This window comes from Hermetia illucens, chromosome 1 (genome assembly GCF_905115235.1).
Source record: "Hermetia illucens chromosome 1, iHerIll2.2.curated.20191125, whole genome shotgun sequence".
In the NCBI taxonomy this organism is placed as follows: Eukaryota; Metazoa; Arthropoda; class Insecta; order Diptera; family Stratiomyidae; genus Hermetia; species Hermetia illucens.
Genome location: NC_051849.1, coordinates 140,024,714 through 140,046,173, shown reverse-complemented (window position 1 = coordinate 140,046,173; position 21,460 = coordinate 140,024,714). Strand labels below are relative to the sequence as shown.

General features: G+C 41.8%; 2 protein-coding genes across 4 annotated transcripts in view; both read left to right on the top strand.

Moving 5' to 3' along the window:
* Positions 1-3,121, top strand: part of LOC119661332 — an 84,698-nt gene extending 81,577 nt beyond the window's left edge. For both annotated transcript variants that reach the window (XM_038070633.1, XM_038070634.1), the window contains one exon: positions 2,164-3,121. In XM_038070633.1, the coding sequence (XP_037926561.1) occupies positions 2,164-2,848 (685 nt within the window). In that variant the 3' untranslated portion in view covers positions 2,849-3,121. The remainder of the gene's footprint in view (positions 1-2,163) is intronic.
* Positions 3,122-10,379: 7,258 nt separating this feature from the next.
* On the top strand, positions 10,380-18,088 carry LOC119661329. Of its 2 annotated transcripts, none has more exons than XM_038070629.1 (6): positions 10,380-11,272; positions 11,483-11,713; positions 11,796-12,006; positions 17,182-17,374; positions 17,433-17,618; positions 17,702-18,088. In XM_038070629.1, exons 1-6 carry the CDS (start codon positions 11,174-11,176, stop codon positions 17,925-17,927), a joined length of 1,146 nt encoding a protein of 381 aa, XP_037926557.1. In that variant the 5' UTR covers positions 10,380-11,173; the 3' UTR covers positions 17,928-18,088. The 2 variants fall into 2 exon arrangements, with proteins under 2 accessions (XP_037926557.1, XP_037926558.1); XM_038070630.1 differs by having other exon boundaries at positions 10,384-11,272; positions 11,799-12,006.
* The last annotated feature ends 3,372 nt before the right edge of the window (positions 18,089-21,460 follow it).

Here is a 21,460-nt window from a genome sequence, read left to right as displayed (position 1 = left end):
TTCATTAAGCTTCTGAGAGGACTCGTGGGGTTTTCCCTGTGAAAGGCCAAGCTTTCTTCATGGCTGAAGATAACTTCCACCGGCTTTTTGGCTTTTTGGCTCTGTGCAGTCATGGAGAGGCTGCTGGTGATGATGGAGTGCAGGCATCTGTACACAGTTGCGGTGTCGAATGGAAAACAATATTTTATTTATTCAAAGCTACAAAACGATCGACTACGTGCAAATGTCACGGCTAGTTATGAACTTAGTGAGGTGGACGGGCCTGCTTTAGTAAGGAACTCTCGACATCCTGGTTTTGCGCCGAGCTCCACCAATTCGATATGTCTACAAGTTGTCTGCCGTCCTGGCCTACGCCATTGCCCTATCTGAAGCACGGTCTGCCAAGTCTTCTTTTTCTACCATAGATATTGCTCTTATAGACTTTCCGACTTAGATCATCCTCACCCATACGGATTAAACGACCCGCCCACCGCAACTTATTTAGCCGGATTTTTTCCACAACCAGACGGTCGTGGTATCGCTCATAAATTTCGTCGTTATATAGACTAGGAAATCGTACATCCTCGGTAGGGGGCCAAGGATTCTTCTTTCTAAAGCGGCCAAGAATTCGCAATGTTTCTTGCTATAAACCCAAGTATCCGACGAATATGTACCTGAGGACTGGCAACTTCATTGTCTTCTACAATAAGAGCTTTGACCCTATGGTGAGAGCGTTTGTTCTTTGGTGCTGACATTGCTACAATGTATTTCGTCTTACCTTCATTAATGTGCAGAACACGATCTCGCGCCAATAGTCAATGCTCTTGATGGTACTTAGCAACATGGTAGCTCTATAATTGCTTGATATCTCTCCTTTTCTGCATTGGACAGACAATACTTCATTGCCAATCGTTAGGCATTGATTCCCCCACTTTGAGCATTAGTTGATAAACTGCTTGGTATAGTTGGTCGCCTCTATATTTAACCAGTTCAGCTGTGATTCCATCGGTTCCTGGCGTTTGATGATTTTCAAGTCGATGGATTGCACTTACTAGTTCTTCCATGTTTGGTGGCGGCATTTGTCCGTCGTCTTCAGTGGGCGGGACCTTTAACTCGGCGGTATTTTGATTGTTGAGTAGTTCATCAAAATACTCAGCCCAACGCTCCAATATTTCCAGATTTCGCTTTTTGTCTTGGCAGGATGATCATCGAGGTATGGCTTCCTCCTGATGACTTGTGAATAAAACTGCGTGTGGTGTGGTTGCTCCCTGTACTTTTTGAGTTTACGGACCTGTTGGTTCTCCCAGGCTTCCTTTTTCTGTCTGTGAAGTCGCTTCTCCACTCAATGAAGTTCGTAATAGGTCTCTGCTTCGCCCCGTTCTTTGAGACTACAACATTGCCCGGTATGCAGTATTTTTCTGTTCCGTTGCTGGCGTAGATTTATTGTCGAACAGGTCGTTCTGACTTCTGTTGCCACTGGATCCAAACGGAAATTTTTGACTTCCTATAACTTTGTTATTGATAGTTGCATTGCAATCAAATTTTTCAGAATTATATTATATATTATTATATGATATTATCACTTATACTGGTGGCACTACTTCATGAAAGCTGTAGCCGTTTCGGAGGTTTTGGTCACACCAAACCTCAAAAATGATTCTCTTCTTTAAAGGCAACTTTATAGTGCTTCATTTGGATAGAAGGTTTTTCAACACAATAATTACAGTTAACAGGAAAAGGTTCAGTAGAAATCTGAGAGCAAATTGGGAAATAACCTCAATGATAATAATAGGCCAGTTTTTGAGAAAAATAGTCTGCAGTGGGCTCCCCTTGCATTCAATTTTAACAAAATAAAACTTTAACATTATCGGTTGTGTATAGTAAATTTTGCTGAAGATACGGTTGGTTAACTGAATTCGAAGCTGATCCAATTTGAATTTCAATTACGCTGGAGGCTCAAGCTATATGATTGCAACATGTTTAGTCGGAGCTTTGGTGAGAAATATTTTTTTTATTTGTACTAGAGAGAAATCACCAGGCACTCTGTGATTGAATGTTTTAATAATTTGGAAGTATTTTTGAGAGAAATGTTAAAGAAGGTTTGATTCTTTTTTTCATTTAAATTGAAGAAATTTCTAAAACCGTATTCTCAATTTAACCAAATGTTAAATATTTTTCTTTTAGGATCGATGGATCCCGTACTAAGCTGAAGCCTCCGACCGATACGCCAACACTTCAAAAGAAGTCGGCCGAATGTGCTTCAATAAAAGGTTCTTCCATGCACTTCCAGAAGAACGTAAGTGCATATGGAAGTATTTCCCGCAAATTAATTCGCCGTTCAGTTTTGGGCAAAGTCGTCTCAAACAGTGTGGTCGATGTTTCCGAAGTGGAGGCCTTGTCAACCGCCGGTGACTCAAACAAAAATTCTACGACAAATAACTCGGGCAATGAATCGGACAGCACGGAAACCGGGCAGCAGGGATCTGTGTCGTCAAACTTCTTCACCCTACCGCGGAAATCGAAGATTGGGGTCTATGGTTTCCACACAATTCGGTATGAGAAAGGACCTGGGAAGAAGTCTCTGGGTTTTACGATAGTTGGTGGTCGGGATAGTCCTAAGGGTGCTATAGGAATTTTTGTGAAGCGTATTTTGAATACTGGCCAGGCGATTGAAGATGGACGGTTAAGAGTTGGTGATGAAATTTTGTCTGTAAATGGTCAAGTTTGTCACGATCTGTCGCACGAAGAGGCAGTGAAGTTATTTAAGTCAATACGAAATGGAGAGATTGTCTTACGGGTGTGTCGGAGAGAGAAGCAGAGCTCAGCTGCAGTGAGTAGCGGCGGCAACGAAAATAAGTTAGAATCATAAGAAGTAAACGTTAGGCATTAGTTTGTAAGCATGGTTAGTGCAATTATATGTGATCAACTGAATTTATGTTCTAATCGAATGAAACAAAATATTTTTGCCAAAAAGTCTAATGTTACTTTATAAAATTAAAATATTGTCAGTTTTTTAAAAAAATGTGAATGTACCTTAGCGCTTAAATATAAATATATACTTAATGTTGGTGTTAAAGTAAAATTTTTGATATCTGATGCTAGTTTGGAAATTTGTAATTGCTAATAAAGTCATATTTTTTAATCTGCCTTGTTAACTGAGTAATTACGCGAGGGAAGATCCACATTTTTGAGAAGAGATATAGTTGGTGTTTTGAATAGATAGATAGATTTCTGGGATGGGTAGCTTCCGAAAATGAGTCCTGTCTCACTTTAAATGTGCATATTATGACTCCTTACTTGCGTACTTTACAATTCATGTCAAAACTAATATCAGTTTCGGAAAGTACTATTCGAGATCGTTTTTTGCATCCCTCCTTCGTGGTAAATTTCGTCCGGCTCGTTGTAGCTTTTTTGGAGAAAAATGCGTGTGACAGACAGACAGATAGTGAATTGATTTTAATAAGGTTCTGCTTTCCACAAGACCTTATAAATGAGTGCTGGTCTATTCATATAACCGTTTGAGATTTATACACACCGAAATAGTTTGCAATGACTGTCTTTTGACCATCGCCAAGATGGCCAAAAGATCATCCTGAGTTGCTGCTGTTGTGCAAATACTAACATTGATCAATTAAAATGTTTACAGATATTAAATTCTGATATTTATTTAAAAACACCATCTAAAAGTTGAACATTGAAAGATTAACCAGATATACCCAGCAACTGTCAGCCAGAATTGCTTAAATATATAAAGAACGGGACTCACGGCTGGAAGCAGAATGAATCAGGGCCTGTACTTGAAGCGCTGCTGAAACATTAAGAAAGCTTCTATTTCAAGAAACATAAGATGGGCGAAATACACAATTTGGTAACTTTCGAGTGTGAGCTTCTATTTCACGAGCTGCCGAAAGCAGCTCAACAACATGTTGTGCGAGTTGTATGAATTGCAGATTTTCGAACAAGAGCATCAACTTTAAGTACCGCTGGAACACCTGAATTTGTGCTCAAATTTACATGCTTCGAAGCTTTAGAAACAAATTTCTGATACACTCCTCCACAAAATTCTACGTACAATCCATTTTTTTCGAAATTTTCTTAACTAATTTTGGTTTTTCAAGGAATTTGGTTATTGAAATGTTTTACTAGCGCGTGCAGCAAATTTATTTTATTATTACCGAAAATACTGAATATTGATTTACAGATATAAGAGCTTTTTTTGTGAAATTGACCTGCACAAAATTTCGTGTTTATGGCATACATTATTGAGTTGAATTGCTTTTTCTTCTTTTTCTTCTTTCTGACATTATTGTTATTGTTAACTTAAGAATCATATCGAGCAGGCGGCGCAAGATCTTGGGCTGCATATCAATGAAGGCAAGACAAAATATATGGTGGCAACGTCAGCACCGAAGACGAACCAACCAACAACATTAAACCGCACTAGCCAAACAGGAAGAGGAATAAGGATAGGAGAATACACCTGACCTTGACAATTTCTCCTATCTAGGGTCGAAAATCACAACGGATAACAGCGACGATGATGAAATCCGCGCACGGTTGCTGTCAGCCAACAGAGCCTATTTCAGCTTACAAAAACTGTTCCACTCGAAACGTCTCACCATAGGGCCAAAGCTCTTACTGTACAAGACTATGATCTTGCCAGTCCTCATGTATTTCTCGGAAACTTGGTTTCTTAGCAAGAAAAATTGCGAACTCTTGGCCGCGTTCGAAAGAAGAATGCTCCGAACAATTTTTGGCCCCCTACATGAGGATGGACGGTTCCGTAGCCTACATAACGACGAAATCTATGAGCGAAAGTCTATAAGGGCAATATCTATGATAGAAAAAGAAGACGAGGCAGACCCTGCCTAAGATGTAGCGATGGCGTAGGCCAGGACGCCAGACAGCTTTTAGAAATATCGAATCGGTGGACCTCGGCGCAAAACCGGGATGTCTGGAGTTCCTTATTAAGGCAGACCTAAACCGGATACCGGTTGTTGCGCCGTTGATGATGATGATGAAACTGAAAAAGTTGCGATTTTTGATTATCATAAATATGTGCATTCAAGTCGTTTCAGCATCGTTATTTTATAGCCAAGTACACCAGCCGAGATATTTGGCTTTGTAATAACAATGTTGAAACGCCTCTACCACAAGTTTCTCGACGATAAAACGCTGACCAATTGGCAAATTTATAAGATTGCCAACCGGGAATGTGATCGCTGTCCCCCGAGCGGACCACTATAAAAATGTTTGTGATAAACTGGATTCTCGGGGTGACGAAAGAGATCTGTATCGCCTTGCCAAAAGTCGTAACGAACGCATGCAGGATATCGAACACTTCTGTTGCTTGGTGCTCAGAGGTGGCGGCGAGGAAGATGGGGCGGCAACCCTATAGGCCAAACCAAAACCAAGTGGTCGAGGAGAACCTCCATAGTGGTGGCACCGGGAGACGCTGTAATCACTTTGGTTTGCCGGCCGTGATTCACTAGGCAAATGCTCCAAAGACTTAATCAGGGCGATCAGACCCGAGTCTGCACGGGGACTCATCTGAAGTGGCAAATTGGTAACGAAACCTTACCAGGGGTATACTGGTACCATGGGAACCGGGAAAGCCCCTGGACTCACATACTTCGGGTGAACTCCTGTTGTATGTGAGGATAGCTCGGTTATTTGCGGTTGGCCCCCCTAGTGGGAGTTTCATGGTGGCTGTGGTTATGCTCAAGCGAGAAGAGACCTTCGGGCCTCGACGTGGTGTTGCGTATCAACACGGGTGCCATACTCCATAGTTCGGTAGAGATTTAGGCAATTCTTGCATCCACCAGTATGAATGCTAAGCCATGCACTTGGTATAGACTGGTACTGTTGTTGCTTGTCTCAGCGGGGCTCTGATTGTGGTCACAAAATCAATCCGTGTCTTAAGAGGACCGTAGGATTAAGTCTCACGACAGGTGCCTACGTAAAACACTATGGGCTTCACTGTCAGCGCAATTGAGGTCGAGGAGTCTAAAAAAACAATGGAATCCGGGAAAACCACAGCACCTGACGAATTCTTTGTGAATTCTTTAATTGGGTTATACATGAAGGTAGAACACCATCTGACTGGCAAGAAAGTACCACAGTTCCAATATGGAAAAAGAAAGGTAGCCTAGCAGAATGTCCAATTATCGTCCGAATCCGGTTACTTTCCCATACCATGAAGATTTTTGAACGCATTCTTGACAGCCGTATTTGTGAAATCGTTGAAATAACCGCCGGATTTGTCAAGACCTGCGGAACTACTGACGCAATACACGCTGCGCGGTTACTCATGGAGAAACACCGTGAGAAACATCGCCCTCTTTGTGGCGGGTGTATCAAAACCGCTTCGGTGTTCATCAAGGAAGCGCCCTCTCACCTCTCCTCACACGGGACATCCGAATTTTTGACGACGGATCCCCATGAAACAAGTACAATCACTGTCAGCGGTAGCTCCCTGTGACGAAATTTGGGGTGATTTCCGAACTCGATGTGCTGCCTAAGTTTATAAGACCAACAATTTTCTAATAATTGAAAGAGCTATGGTAAAATGTTGAAAGTATCTGTGCTAACTGATGCAAACAAAAGCTTACAGATTAGAATTAGCATACGACAGATTACGTACAAATTTTTCAAATGTAATGCATTTCAATTTTGAGAGCTACTAGTGTTACTTGTTGTTTTTATTGTTTAAATCGTTTGGTCAGATGAAAATAAATAAATACTGGATAGACCAGATGGATTTAGCTTGAATTGACAAATTAGAATTATAGCAGCGCAACAACCCTTCCCTTCCCTTAACAAAATAATAATAATAATAACAACCGGTATCTGGTCTAGGCTTGCTTTAATAAGGAACTCCAGACATCCCAGTTTGGTGCCGAGGTCCACCAACTCGATATGCTTAAAAGCTATCTGGCGTCCTGGGCTACGCCATTGCTCCACCTCAACCAGGGCCTGTCATGCTTTCTTATTTTTTTATCATATATATTGCCTTCATACATTTTCCGGGCTGGATCATTCTCATTCATACGGACTAAGTGATCCGCTTACCGCAACCCCTCGAGTCGCATTTTATCCGCAACCAGACAGTTATGGTATCGCTCATGAATTTCGCCGTTATACACGCTATGAAATCGCCTGGAGAGGCTCACGTTTGTTTAAAGGTCAATTTCCGCAAAAACTAAGTATTTCTAACAGCCATTTCGTGCGATACTACTAATTGAATAATCCGCAGTCGAATCACTGGTGTTTTTATGTAAACTATGGGCCCGACGTTTCTCCCGAATACGGGCCTCGTTTCTACTTGACTGTTAAAATTTTCAAGTATGGTTTTGATATACGTATGACGGGCTTCAAGGGTCCGCTCTACTGCCTCGCCGTAGGGGTGTGAATGTTAATGGCGGTTATATTCCGAAATTTGCCCGTCAAACGCAGAGCGCAAAGTCTTATGTTTTCATCGCCGACAACAGCAGGTTTCATTTTTTGACTGACTAGGAAACCTACTTCGAGCACAAGGTTTACTGGATGACCGGTATAATATATGGTGTAGTGGCTCTTCTCCAGGAATCCATTTTTTTCGAATAATTATATGGTTATTGTGTTACATTGGGCTAAATTTATACAAACTGTGTCCAAGTACTTCATTTAAATATTTCATTAAGCAAATCTCTTAAATAGAAGAAATTATTATAACCATTTACAAAAAGTAGGGTGGATGTTTAATTTTGTGCAGGAATGTATGTGTGGTCCCACTGGCAAACTCAATTTACTACAACTGTCTGAGCCGGGGTAGCTACTCACATTTGGCAGCATATTCGGATATACAATTCCTACTTTCAAATGGTGTCCTCGAGAGTGTCGCAAATATGATAATTTCACGGTTTTACGTAAGTACCAACCATTTAGGCATAATTTCACGGTCTTTTTCGGACGCGGATTGATTTGGTGATTACAATCAGAGCCCCGCTGTGAATAGCACCGCGGTGTTGGTTTATATTGAGTTCAGGTTTAGCACTCACACCAGTGGACGCGAAGCGTACCCAACACCTCCGCCACAACTCCATGGATTGAACTCACGAGGAACTTTGCTCGCGATATGGGCGCAACCAAACGTAAATAACCGGATGGAGAGCTTGTCCTTGAGGAAGTCGCAAATGCTCTCAGAGGTCCCTCCCGGTTCCCATGGTACCAGAAAACCCATGAAGTTTCTAGACAAGAGCTACTAGCGACTTGCATACTCGAGGCTGATCTCCCTCCTCGAGTATGTGGTTTTACATGAATATCCGCCGTGTCGGTCTAATCGCATGATCTTGAGACACGGATTGATTTTGTGACCACAACCAGGCCCCGTTGTGACAAGCCCAACGGTACCAGTTTATACTGAGTGTATGCTCAGCATTCATACTGGTGAATGCAAGATTTACCTAAATCCTCTACCGAACTAAGGAGTAAGGCACTCGAGGTGTACGACATTCCAATTACACGCTTGAGACCCGAAGGACTCTGTCCACGATGTAGATTATATCTACCCCAATAAAATTCTCTATTCTCTCTCAATAAAATTCTCTATAGGGGCCCAACCGCAAATAACCGGGTTGAGAGCATATGCCCCAAGAACGTGAAACATATGAATTCAGGGGGCTATCCCAGTTCCCATGATATCAGATAACCTCCGGTGAGACTTCAAGGCTGAAGCTACAGATGAGTCACCGTGAAGACTCGGCATTATGCATTATGACTACGAAGTCAAAGGTGAATACAGTGCTTCTCTTTGGCCACTTGGTGTTGATTCAGACCCCAGGATTGCTGCCCGGGTGCCTCATCGCTACTTTAGAGCACTAAAGTGCAAGGGCAAGTGTATCACCAGTTTGGTTCATTTTTCTCAGTAATCGAAAAAATTCAGCAGTTTTCGCTAATATGCACAGGCAGGACAACGTCTGCTGAGTTCAGTTAGTAGAAGAATAAAATAACATGTTGAATTAATATAGTTGTAGAAACAATGATAGCTATCTGGACTTATCGGCCGGAGCAAATGAGTCCCACTAGATTTTGTGATTTAACCTTTGGTTGAGGATGCTAAGGAGTGGGAACATCCGGGCTGACCATGTAAAACTAACCATGAGAGCAGAGCTTTACCAAAATATGGAGTTGATCGTGAAGTCCTACTAGTAGCTAAGTGGAGCTCATATGAAATAATCTGACAATATGCGCTTACATCTTCTTTTTCTTCAGCCTTTGTCCTGTTCACAAGCGGAGTCGGCTCGGTGATTCAATCCGATCATCATGTCTATAACGACATTATATGCATTTTCTTGGTCGGCGTGTCGCGGCACCTGTTACCAAGAGAGATCAGGTAGGATTTAGCATAGTGGAATAACTTTAACTCTCTATTTATCTCTTTCCCTGATCTAAGCATTTTATTTTTGTTTTACTGGAGATGGTGCAGAGTACGTTGCCTCAAACCTTCCTCTTTTATCTGGGCTTGGGAGCAGCGTACTATGTTAATAGCATGGCGGAGTTACAATATGTGCTTACATATCTTTATTTTTTCTTTTTTAGCACCTTTTTACGTTTTTAGGGGTCTCACACTCTGCGGCTTCGTCGAAACTCATAAAGACAGTGAATGGGCTAAACACCGACATGGTGCCATCGAGTAGGATTCACCAACTCAGAAACAGCCTGGGAACCCCTAAGGACCGTAGATTAAAACATGAATCCAGTGGAATATACAAAGTGACATGTAAAGATTGTGAGAAGTGGTACATATGACAAACTAAAAGACTTGTTTCGGTACACTGGGGAGAGCACGAGAGTAAAGCGGAAACGGCCAGAATAAAGGAAAAGAAGAGCACAACACTGAAATGAATGCTAGCATGGCACATAATTGAAGAGAGACATATCACATGGGACAACGTAGAAGTCATCGAGGAACGAACAGCGCCCCGAGGTTTCACATACGCTTCCCTACCAGCGAAAATTATTTCTTTAACATAAAGGACCGTCGTCGGTCCTACGACCATTTTTAGATTCTGATCAAAATTGAGGTCTTTGTCGCAATCCTGCTCCTTGTTCACTTTTTCATGAATTTCGTCTTTATCGAGCTCATTACGACTTGTCTTTATAATGCACCTGCACTTCTTCCATCCATTTTCAAAACTTAAGTTAATAAAACAAAATACACAAAATGATATAGCAAAATTTTAATTTCCTATAAAAATATGGAGAAATAACAAACCGTTAGATCAAAGATACAAATAAAAAGCATGAAATTACATAAAAATGTTGAACTACTACATTTGATTACCTTATTTCGATGGTACATTGACTAAGGAACTGGCGTATCTTTCACGGGCACGGTGAATGTCGAGACTCGGGCTTCCCTTGCGATTTTAGCCCCCACTACTACCTAGATTTGTAGTTGGGAATGAGAGAAAAATAGGAGCCTCGATTGCTCCTTCAAAAACCTCCTACACACGTGAGGTTAATATCCTTCAATTTCTCTACTCAACGTATCAACGCAAAAAAGATAATATCTGGCTATGCTTAGATCCGAGGAAAGGGCAAAGCATGTGGGTGGGTGTTTGTGGTATCATTGTGAGATTAATTCCTATTCCTTTGATTTTTACTGAGCAGTGTGGGAAAACGATATGATGTGTTACACTGTCATAAAAGCTCGACTGTCGGAAATCTTTCCCGATTATGTGACCTTAATTTACGTTGGTCACTAGAAAATAAATACCTTGCACTTAATAGATAGCCGATAGCTTCGATACATTCATCTTTCACGGTTACTAATGCCTGGAGGACAGTATTAAAGTCTATGCATATTCCAGTTTCTATGTATTAACGAAATCTACATGTTAAATAAACCATCACAATGCACGCTAGCTCCGTGTCGAAAGGGTGGTAATTTACGGGTCGCAAGTATCTTAATTTGTTTACAAGGATTAAGGAGTTATTTGTGTGGGCATATGTTGCCTAGACAGCAGTTGGTCATGTTGATATTATCTGTCTCGTGAACACATTCCGAACACATGCGAACCACATTAATGAACGCTATGATATCTCTGCATATAATGAATTGTGTCGGGTCAGTGTGGTTACGAACACAGGGTAGTTGGCAATCAATTCGAAATGAATTCAGAGCCTTTTTGACTGGATTGTAGATCGCTTTATGGAACTACGAATGGGTTGCGGTACCTCGTCGAGTAGGGAGGACAAGGTTCAAAGGTTGGCTGAATCTCTTATTCATCGCAATATACAAGAAGTGGGGGTAAGTCCGAATGTTTTCCTGCTGCAATGTCGAATTGCACTCAGTGTTTTAAAGTTTTGGATAAAATGGTGCTTTACTATCAACAAGGACGAATCATACTCGCAGAAACGTGTCTGTAAACCACTGATTACAATTAATTAAATTTTTATTACTCAATGAAATGTGGGTGTAATACAATATGCACAATATGTACTCGAATTTAATCAATAGCGTCACGAAACTATAACAGATGCTTATCAACGCCTCGATAAGGAAATCTGTGCGTTGGAAGGTAGATGTCCTGGCCCGAGGCTAGCCACCGCCGAGGCATGGATCGAACATTTACAAGCGAAGCTGAAGAGTCTTTGGTCCGACACAGCAGAAGAAGGAGTAACTTTGGATGACGACTTTTGGTTTAAAACGCAACAAGCAAGTGAAGACGATGTTAAGGATATCGTAAAGGTCAGTATGCTGACATTTATTCGATTATATTTTGCTTTATTGACATTTCAATTATCCTTTCTATGAACATCTTCATTATAAGCAGTTGACGGTGAAGCTGGGAGTTGTGTCTGATGTTGAAAAATCAGTTGCGAATGAAGACTTTCTAGCTACGGTCAGTCGCAAGTCGCTGCAAACATCTGCCAACCAATATTATCTGGATATGATTGAAAGAGCAAAGAATCGCGCAAAAACCTTGTTGATGAGTTACAATCAATTGAAAGCACTCTACATAGAACAAGACGGCCTAATTGGTAAGTAGATTGTGATGAAGGTGGTGTTATGTTATTTGAGGGAAAAGGCTTCATACTTTTCTAAGTTACAATTTTGTACCTAATCCACTGAACGTATAAAATCAAATGGAAAATTGTGAATGCAATTATCTCGGTAGCATGGTGAAATTTTGAGGAAAATAGAGAAGTTTTCGCTGAGAGGTTTCGGGATGAAAAGGGACTGAAAAGTATATCTGATGTGGGGTGGAGAAAGTCAGAAAAAATTGCCAGGAATCTGGAAGTTAGATGTAAAATTTTAAATGCCGATACGAAAAATTTGAGAAATGACGATAAACTAAATTTTAAGAAGATAACCAGAATTTCGACAATCAGATGAAGGGGATGATATCTCTGCAGATAAATCGAGCGGAATTTGGAGAGAAGGAGCAAAAATCTTTATTTGTGTTTCCGTGAGGAAAACTGTAATAACTTGTCTAAAAGTGCAAAGATAAAATCTAATATCACAAAGTTTCAGGTTGGGCTGACAGCTCGATCGTGAACTGAGTAAAGCGCTTGGCTCTCAACCTTTTTGCCCTGAGTTCGAATTCTAGTCATCATGGACGTTTGTGTTAGTCTTGCTCGGACCTCTTTGAACACGGATTGATTTGAAGACCCCAATTAGGACCCCGCCTTGACTAGCACAGTGGTATTGGCTTATCCTAAGAGTACTCTTAGCATTCATAAAAGTGGATGCGATGCCTGTGCCGCAACTAAGGGGTACGGTGCCCGAGTTGCACAGCGCAACTCAACGCTTGAGTTCTGCCTGCGATATTTGCATTATCACAATCACCATGAAATTTTGCAAGGGGGCAACCGCAAATAATTGGGCCGAGAACATATCCCCTAGGAATTCTTCCAGGACATATACTCTCAGGGACTACCCTGGATCCCATGGTACCAGATACCAGATAACCACCACAGTAATTCTAGACTCGGGTCTGACCGCCCTCGAGTACATGGGAACTCTCCAACGGGTTATAAAGTGGACTGCGTTAATCTTTCCTTTAATCAGCACAACTAGAGCTAGAGAGAATTCGCATTTAGTCATCATTCATTTGCTGACCCGTCGCGTCGCTGGCTTCGTATAAACAAATGTGTGGCGACTAGTCACACAACATCATCCGCGTATCCGACCAAGCGTGATTTGTCGGGCAGCAGAATTACAGTTGATCACTACACGAGCGTTGTCGAGATCATTATCAAGGATAAATCCCTTCCACATGTGATTTTAATTTTTCGTTTTATTTCCCAAACCCTTTAGAGTAGGGTGCGGTCCCTCAAATAGTGTCTGAATATCCGCAAAAAGTAGCCTCGAGCGTGGAAATCATTTTCCGATGCCTCAACCATGTTGGTGTTACTAGTAGAATTCAAGGTGCTCCTTTTGTTTAGTGTTACGAGGAGCACCACACATGGTCAGTGATGGCCGGATACCTCAGCTGGACTAGCCACACCACTTACACAATCGCATCAATTGTGGATCGCTCTACATTAGAACCACATTGTTTTGAGTTTCTCGAGATACTATTTCGTCTTGACGTTTTTTTTGCCCTTCATGGACAATGGAGTGGGGGTCTGCAGTCTCCTTGTCGATAGCGTCTGATCAAATAGTGTAGACAAGAAAAAGTGTCTGCGCTTCTTGCCTATTGATTTCGTGACGTGTTGCTTCGCAACCTAACATTCCCTGATGGAACACAAAAACGTCCTGTAATGAAATTTCGTTTATTCTATTACCGCCATCATAAGCGGCGCCACAACCACTACCGGGTTAAAATTTGCCTTATAAAGACATCTTGGTTTTGTGCCAAAGTCTATTATTTCGATAGCAGTTGCCTGACCTGCTGGCCTACGCCATCGCTCCATGTGAGGCTGGGTCTGCCACGTCTTTCTTTTCTACCATAGATATAGACCTTATAGACTTTCCGGATTAGGTGACTCGCCAACCCTATCTTATTGAGCCGAATTTTATCCAGGCGGATTTGGTCTTAGCTTTTATTGGTTGTGATTCTCCTCCTTAAATAGGAGAAATTATTAAGGATTTTAGATTTTGATCCCCCTATCTTTATTGTTCTCAATTGGTCAGAATTGTTTAATATTGCGTTTCTTTGGTTGTTTGTGCTGACGTTGTCACCATGGATTTCGTCTTGCTCTCATTAATGTGCAGCGCCCGTTGTTGATGCCGAAAGGCATTCGTAAGGGCCTGCCTAGTCAGTTTTACCAGTTTAGTTGTTATACCGATTTTTTTCAAATTGTATACGGTAGTTTGACCTTGGCTATGCTACTTTCGGCGACCTTCAAGTTGACGAAAAGATGGTGCAAACTGATAGCCATACTCCAACTGTTTTTCCATCGCATACTATAGAGAAACAATTGGATCTATGGACCGATGATGTTGTGGGCGTATGGGATCATCCGGCTTAGGTGAACATATTACAGATATATGTAGATGAATGCGTGACTTCCCCTTTTCAAGGCTTTGTGCAGTAAAATGTATTTTCATTGAATATAATCGCCGCAATAAAGCACGTATTTATCGATCCGAATGACGTTCGATTGACTTCACTAAAAGGAGAAGAATTGAAGCCAAGGCTGTACATGTGCTTCTTGGCGAAATCTAAGGTTTATGGACTAGGTATAGCAGATTAATGATCAGAAGGCTTTATGGCTAAACATCACATTCTTTTAAATGCGTTTTTCTCAAAACTGAAGATTGAAATTGGCTGCCACCATAGCCCAAAATCTATCAAACGAAATTCTTTGAAATTTTCAGGACTTATTCCGAACAAATTTCTACGGTCCGCCAACTAGGATAATTGCGATTCATTCAGTAGTTTTTTTTACTCATTAAAGAAACCTTAAAAAAACATCAAAATTCACAAACAAAAGCTTAAAACGCCACTAAAAATTTAGCTTTTTATATTTTTCAATAATCCTAGTTTGCGGACTGTAGTTAAGTCTACACGTTAAAATGCCGTTTACTTTCTTTCGTTAAAATGGTCATAGCGCCGCTCAAGATGTTGATAAATATATGGTGTATTTGTACCTTTATCCAGTTCGTCACAAATAATTTCTAAGAAAAGCGAAAAAAAAACGCCCTTCACACGGGATGACCACCTTAAGCCGATGAATTGCACGGACCGTTTGTTTTTTTCACGCTTGGTGGTGGCAACATTGTCGTCTTTAGTTGGCGGTATCTTGAGGGATTGTTGAGCAGTTCATCAAAATATCCAACGCTCCAAAATGGAGGTGTATATGGCTTCATATCGCTGATTGCTTGGTAAAACTTGAATACCTGGGGCAGTTACTATTTGTATTTGTCGAGTTGGCAGACCTGTTGTTTTTTTCAAGCTTTCTATTTTTCTGTCTGTGAATTCACTTCTCTGCTCGATGGAATTCGTGGTAAGGCTCTGATTGTGCTCATGTTCTTTGAGATTGTTGCATCGCCCGATTTGCAGGTTTCGTTGCTAGCTTACAATCATCGTTGAACAAATTGTTTGGATTTTTTGTGGCTGTTGCCAAATATTTTTGTGGCTGTTGCCAAATATTTTTGTGGCCATATTAACGCCAACGTTCTTCAAACGGTTGTGAAGTATTAGCATCAGTTTCAGGACTTTTCTAAGCAGCGGTTATTGCGGCATTCAATTTTCCCAGATAGCTGTTACGAAGGACAACTTTATGGATAGCTTCAGTGCCCACTCTCCCTAATTGTCAGAGGGGATTCGAAGTGCTGTTTTTATTCGAGCAGACCATTTATCGGTTGTTTTTCTCTTTTGGTGATCCGGCTTTCCACGCGCCAATAGTATCAAGCCTATATGCGTCGTTAGCTACTTTCCGTTTCACCAAACGAATGGAGGATAGAAGACTTTCGAGACACAGTCGACGTAGTACTTATTAGTCCAGTAGTACTTAGGCAACCGAGCCTCCCTCTCCTTCTTTTAGCAAAGTTTAGTCTCGGTCACCAGATGATGTACGCATATATCAGGATTATGAATGTATACATCCAATGAATCCCCTTTATCTATAGCAGTCTTACAGTACTAGACCAATTTGCAGGAGTTCTGATATTGTTCCTGGATATAGTGCTTCCACGATAGCTTGGAGCAGAAATGTGATCCTAAATATTTGACTGTTTGTACCGGCTGGATTTTCGCTCTTGATAACGTAAGCAGCATATAGCTGCCCCAACTAACGTTCCGGCTAGATGGTCCGCAATTGTTCGTGCAAAAACCTAGCCATAGCAAGGCGTCCATTACCGGGAGCCTCTCTCAACTTTTGTCATGAGCTGATGGAGTTCTGCCTCCGTGGATTTGCATTTCTGGCGGCATGTTGTCTATAGTGAAGTGGCCACCTAGAGATGTATGTATCTCTTATGAACCCATCTACTAGTCTTTCCAGTCCTTTTAGTAGAAAGGAAGTTAGACTGATCGGTTGGAAGCTTTTTGTGTCCGTATAGATAGGCATCTCTAGTTTGGGAATAAATATAAACTTTACATCACCCCAGTTAGTTATAACACAAAGGTATCTTATGCACGCACGGTATATATTCCAAGTATTTAGATCCAGGGCATCCATTGCCTCTATTACTCTAGTAACAACCTTTATGTTCCATTCCTCTTTGGCGTCTTGAGTGGACAACTGTCTGTGTTTTCTCGATTCTAGCAATGGATTGAATTCGCCTCCTAGTCATCATAATTCGGGCGCTCAGTGCTATTTTATACGTACGAAATGTAATGGTTGGAAGTGAATCCATGCCCATTACCAAATCAATGCGCCTGTGACCGGAGAGCGTGTTATCGTTTGATACTCTCCACTTTCCGTAGCAGTGATGTCGATGATTTCCCGCCTGACCACGTTGAAAAAGTGGGTTCATTAGCTAAATTGAGAATCGACAGTTCGGTTCCTAACAGATACCCTAATAGTCTCGATCCTTTCACGTTGATTTTAGAACAGCAGAGTATTACGGGCTATCAAGTGAAAGAGTTCGATAAAAACTCTTGGAAACTATACTTTTTTTTGTCACTCACAATATAGAGGGGATGCGCTTGCGTCCAGTGTGCCCATAAACTGACATATCTTCATTTTTAGCTCCTTTAGCAATATTTAATAAACTGGCAGTTTTCCATAATAATGAAATATGCATAATTTTAAATATTATTTTAGCTTCTGTGAATGGAGGTGTCTATTCAAATGTAATAGAAGAAAGGCTGGATGCACGATTAGAGGAAGCTAGAAGTGTCCGTGATAAATTAGGGAGTATCCTCGAGCAATGGCGAACCTGTGGATTACTACTGAAGACGAGCTGGAAGGCAGCGCGTCAAGTTCAGGATCTGTGGCAGTTGGCGAAAAAATCAAGGTGCAAGGCTTACCTTTAAATTGGAAGTTCATTTAATGGAAAGAATGTTTGATTGTAGTGACGAAAAGGAACGTATTTCACTGATATTGGACTGCCGGCATGCTTCGCAGGCCTCCCTCATCGCACTGGAGTGTGCAGAAATGGCACTCCCTCAAGTTGATATGAAATTCGTCACTAAAAGGCAGTGTTTAGCTGTTCATCATGCCTGTGTGTATCTCTTAACGGATATTGCAGATGATACGAGGTGACCATTAAACTAGAATTCATATCTTGCCATATAGCAGGTGCAAGGTTTGGAAAATTTAAATAATATTTTTGCTACTTTAGGTTCAATCACACAAATCGAGTGTTTGAGGCTTACCAAAACAATTTAGCGAAGGCTGTCGAGTGGCTCTATGCCACTTTCGAAAAAACTTTGAAGAGGGATTTCAACGACGCCGAGGAAGCCACATTGGATTTAGCAAAGCAGTTGCGGCATCACAGGATGGAAATTTTCATGAAGGAAATCGGACCAAAAGTGTATCTGCCAAATGTCGCAATCGACACGGGTTAGCGAATGAATTTGTAATAAATTGTGAATCTATTTCGAAAAGAACTTTGCGATCTAAGATATAAGTTAATTTTGTAAGTTGTATGTGAAGGACAGGAAACTGTATTTTTAACGTTGGTACATTTGATAGGTGCTTTAAATTAATATATATTTGCAAATTCTCATTCAGATTTTATTTATTTTGTCAAGCATTTAGGTTTGACTAGATTGTCCGATACGGTGCAGTGGCGCAGTTTGTTGGGCGTTGACCACTTGGTTTAGTGCCGTACGTTCGAAACTTGGTTATATTGTGAATCTGTGTGCTTACCTTTCGCTCGTCTCCTTGTTTTAAGACCACCACGTGTTATTAACTTGTATAGTCTTCTTTCTCTTCAGCCTTTGTCCTATTCATAAGCGGGGTCAGCTGGTCGTGATCGGTTTCGCTACTTTATTTTATCAAGCATCTAATCTGGATCCAATCACGGGGCTTTTAAATCCCCATCCAGCGTATCAAGCCACCGTTGTTTCGGCCGGCCTTTTGGTCGTTTACCATTGAATTTGATGTTCAGACCAATCTTGGCAAGTCAATTCTCGTTAGCACGAGTTACGTGACCATACGATCAGTGCAACCCCATATCGATCACGGATATCCTCATTTCGGATGTGATCAAAACGTGTCACGCGATTCGTCCGACGCAACATCTTCGTCTCCATTACCGCAAGACGCCGTTCGTTGTCTTTTATAGTTAGCCATCACTCAGAACCATAGAGACCGACAGGACGGGCGACATTACGGTAAATTTTAGATTTGAGGCGCTCATTGATACACCAGTTGCGGAACGCCACTTCATCCAGGTTGCGTTAATGCCTGAAGCAATTTCATAACGCAGTTCTCCATTGGCTGATAGCGTTGACCCGAGATATTTAAATCGCTCAGTTCTGAACAGATCACTCATCATCATCATCAACGGCGCAACAACCGGTATCCGGTCTAGGCCTGCCTTAATAAGGAACTCCAGACATCCCGATTTTGCGCCGAGGTCTACCAATTCGATATTCCTAAAAGCTGTCTGGCGTCCTGACCTACGCCATCACTCCATCTTAGGCAGGGTCTGCCTCGTCTTCTTTTTCTACCATAGATATTGCCTTTATAGACTTTCCGGGTGGGATCATCCTCATTCATACGGATTAAGTGACCCGCTCACCGTAACCTATTGACCGGGATTTTATCCACAACCTGACGGTCATGGTATCGCTCATAGATTTCGTCATTGTGTAGGCTACGGAATTGTCCATCCTCATGTAGGGGGCCAAAAATTGTTCGGAGGATTCTTCTCTCGAACGCGGCCAAGAGTTCGCAATTTTTCTTGCTAAGAACCCAAGTTTCCGAGGAATACATGAGGACTGGCAAGATCATAGTCTTGTACAGCAAGAGCTTTGACCCTATGGTGAGACGTTTCGAGCGGAACAGTCTTTGTAAGCTCAAAAATAGGCTCTGTTGGCTGACAACAACCGTGCGCGGATTTCATCATCGTAGTTGTTATCGGTTGTGATTTTCGACCCTAGATAGGAGAAATTGTCAACAGTCTCAAAGTTGTATTCTCCTACGCTTATTCTTCTTCGTGTTTGTGTTTGACCAGTGCGGTTTGATGTTGTTGGTTGATTCGTCTTCGGTGCTGACGTTGCCACCATATATTTTGTCTTGCCTTCATTGATGTGCAGCCCAAGAACTCGCGCCGCCTGCTCGATCTGGATGAAGGCAGTTTGTACATCTCGGGTGGTTCTTCCCATGATGTCGATATCGTCAGCATAGGCCGGTAGTTGGGTGGACTTGAAGAGGATTGTACCCCTTGTATTTACCTCGGCATCACGGATCACTTTCTCGAGGGCCAGGGAACAGATCACTGCTGCTGATTATACCTGTTCCTGGGGATCAGTCGTTAAAAGTTCAGTTTTATTCAGATTCAATCTGAGACCGTGTTGTATGAGCCGATTCTATTTTTGGACAAGTTGCTTTTTTTGCTATTAGACGCTAGGAAAATATCATCTGTATAAAGCAGTGTATAGGGCGCTGGACGTTGGATATTCCGTGTCACGGTGTCCATAACAAGATTGAAGAGGAATGGTGAGAGGGCGCTACCTTTATGAACACCAACAGAGACACGAAGCCGTTTTGGCACACCCGCTACACTTCGAACTTTACTTTTCGGATCGTGGTAGAGCAATTGAACCCATCCCACGAGTTCTTCTGGTACTAAGTGTTGTCGCAGAGCCTACCAGATGAGTTCATGTGGCACATTGTCAAACGCTTGCTCTAGATCGAGAAATGCAATGTAAAGAGGGCGATGCTACTCACGGTGTTTCTCCATGAGTAACCGCGCAGCGTGTATTGCATCAGTAGTTCCGCAGTTCTTGAAAATGCCGGCTTGATTCACGATTACTTCAACGATTTCACGTTGTCAGTTGTCAAGAATGCGTTCAAAAATCTTCATGGTATGGGAAAGTAATCGGATCGGATGGCAATTTGAGCATTCTGCTGGGCTAACTTTCTTTTTCCATATTGGAACTGTGGTAATTTTTCGCCAGTCAGATGGTGTTCTACCTTCCTGAATAACCCGATTAAACAATTCACTGAGTCACAGTGTTGGGTCCCAGTTCTTCGCTTTCCAGAGATCAGATGCGATGTCGTCAGGGCCTGTAGTTTTCCCTGATTTCATTCGTTTTGTTGCTTCCTCGACTTCAGTTGCGCTGATAGGTGGAACTGCTCCAAATCTCGGCAATGATTGTGGAAATGGAGTATGAGGAAATTCTTCAGTTAAAATCTGCTCGAAATATTTTCACCATCTATCAGTCGCGGCTCGACAGTTGGTAAGCAAAGTACCGTTCTTGTCATTAACGCAACAGAAGTGTTCGACATCCTGTGTGCGTTCATTTCGGCTTTTAGCAAGTGGATACAAATCTCTCTCACCATCCCGAGTGTCCAGTTTATCGTAAAGATTTTTGTAATGATCCGCTCGGGTGACAGCGACTGCTTTCTTTGCTTCCCGGTTGTCATTCTTACAAATTTACCAATTGGCCAGCGTGTTATCGTCCTGAAACTTGTGGTAGAGGCGTTCCTTTTCAGGGACCTCCATTTCAACATCGTTATTCCAAAGCCAAGTATCTCTCGAGGGTTGCAAAGGACGTTTTGTCGATTGTGTATTTCATTTGGTTGCACGATTCTTCCGCATTCGTAATGGTTGCTTATCGTGTATAGTGAGAATGATAAAACTGAAAACGAGCTTCGTTCGAAATGAAATAGGGTGAAAGTAACAAAAAAAAAAAAAGAGTTTGCCCTGTGTGAATTAATCTATTCAACAACTCCTTCATTCTCAAAACGAATATTTCAGCTCTGGCCAAGCTCTCGTCAATAAGGCGGATTTGCGCTCAATATAATTCGTAGGCATGACGTGTTCTACGAATTATGTAAAGGAGCATTCAACATCTGCGAGCCGCTACGGTCACGCTGCTCCCAGGGCAGAGGTGATTCAGCGTCTGACGATTTGCCTCTGCCCTGG

Coding starts and splice junctions, on each gene's coding strand:
- LOC119661329 (XM_038070629.1), top strand. CDS start 11,174: ATGGAACTACGAATGGGTTGCGGTACCTCGTCGAGTAGGGAGGACAAG. Junction 11,273..11,482: donor GCAATATACAAGAAGTGGGG/GTAAGTCCGAAT, acceptor TTTAATCAATAG/CGTCACGAAACTATAACAGA. Junction 11,714..11,795: donor ATGTTAAGGATATCGTAAAG/GTCAGTATGCTG, acceptor CTTCATTATAAG/CAGTTGACGGTGAAGCTGGG.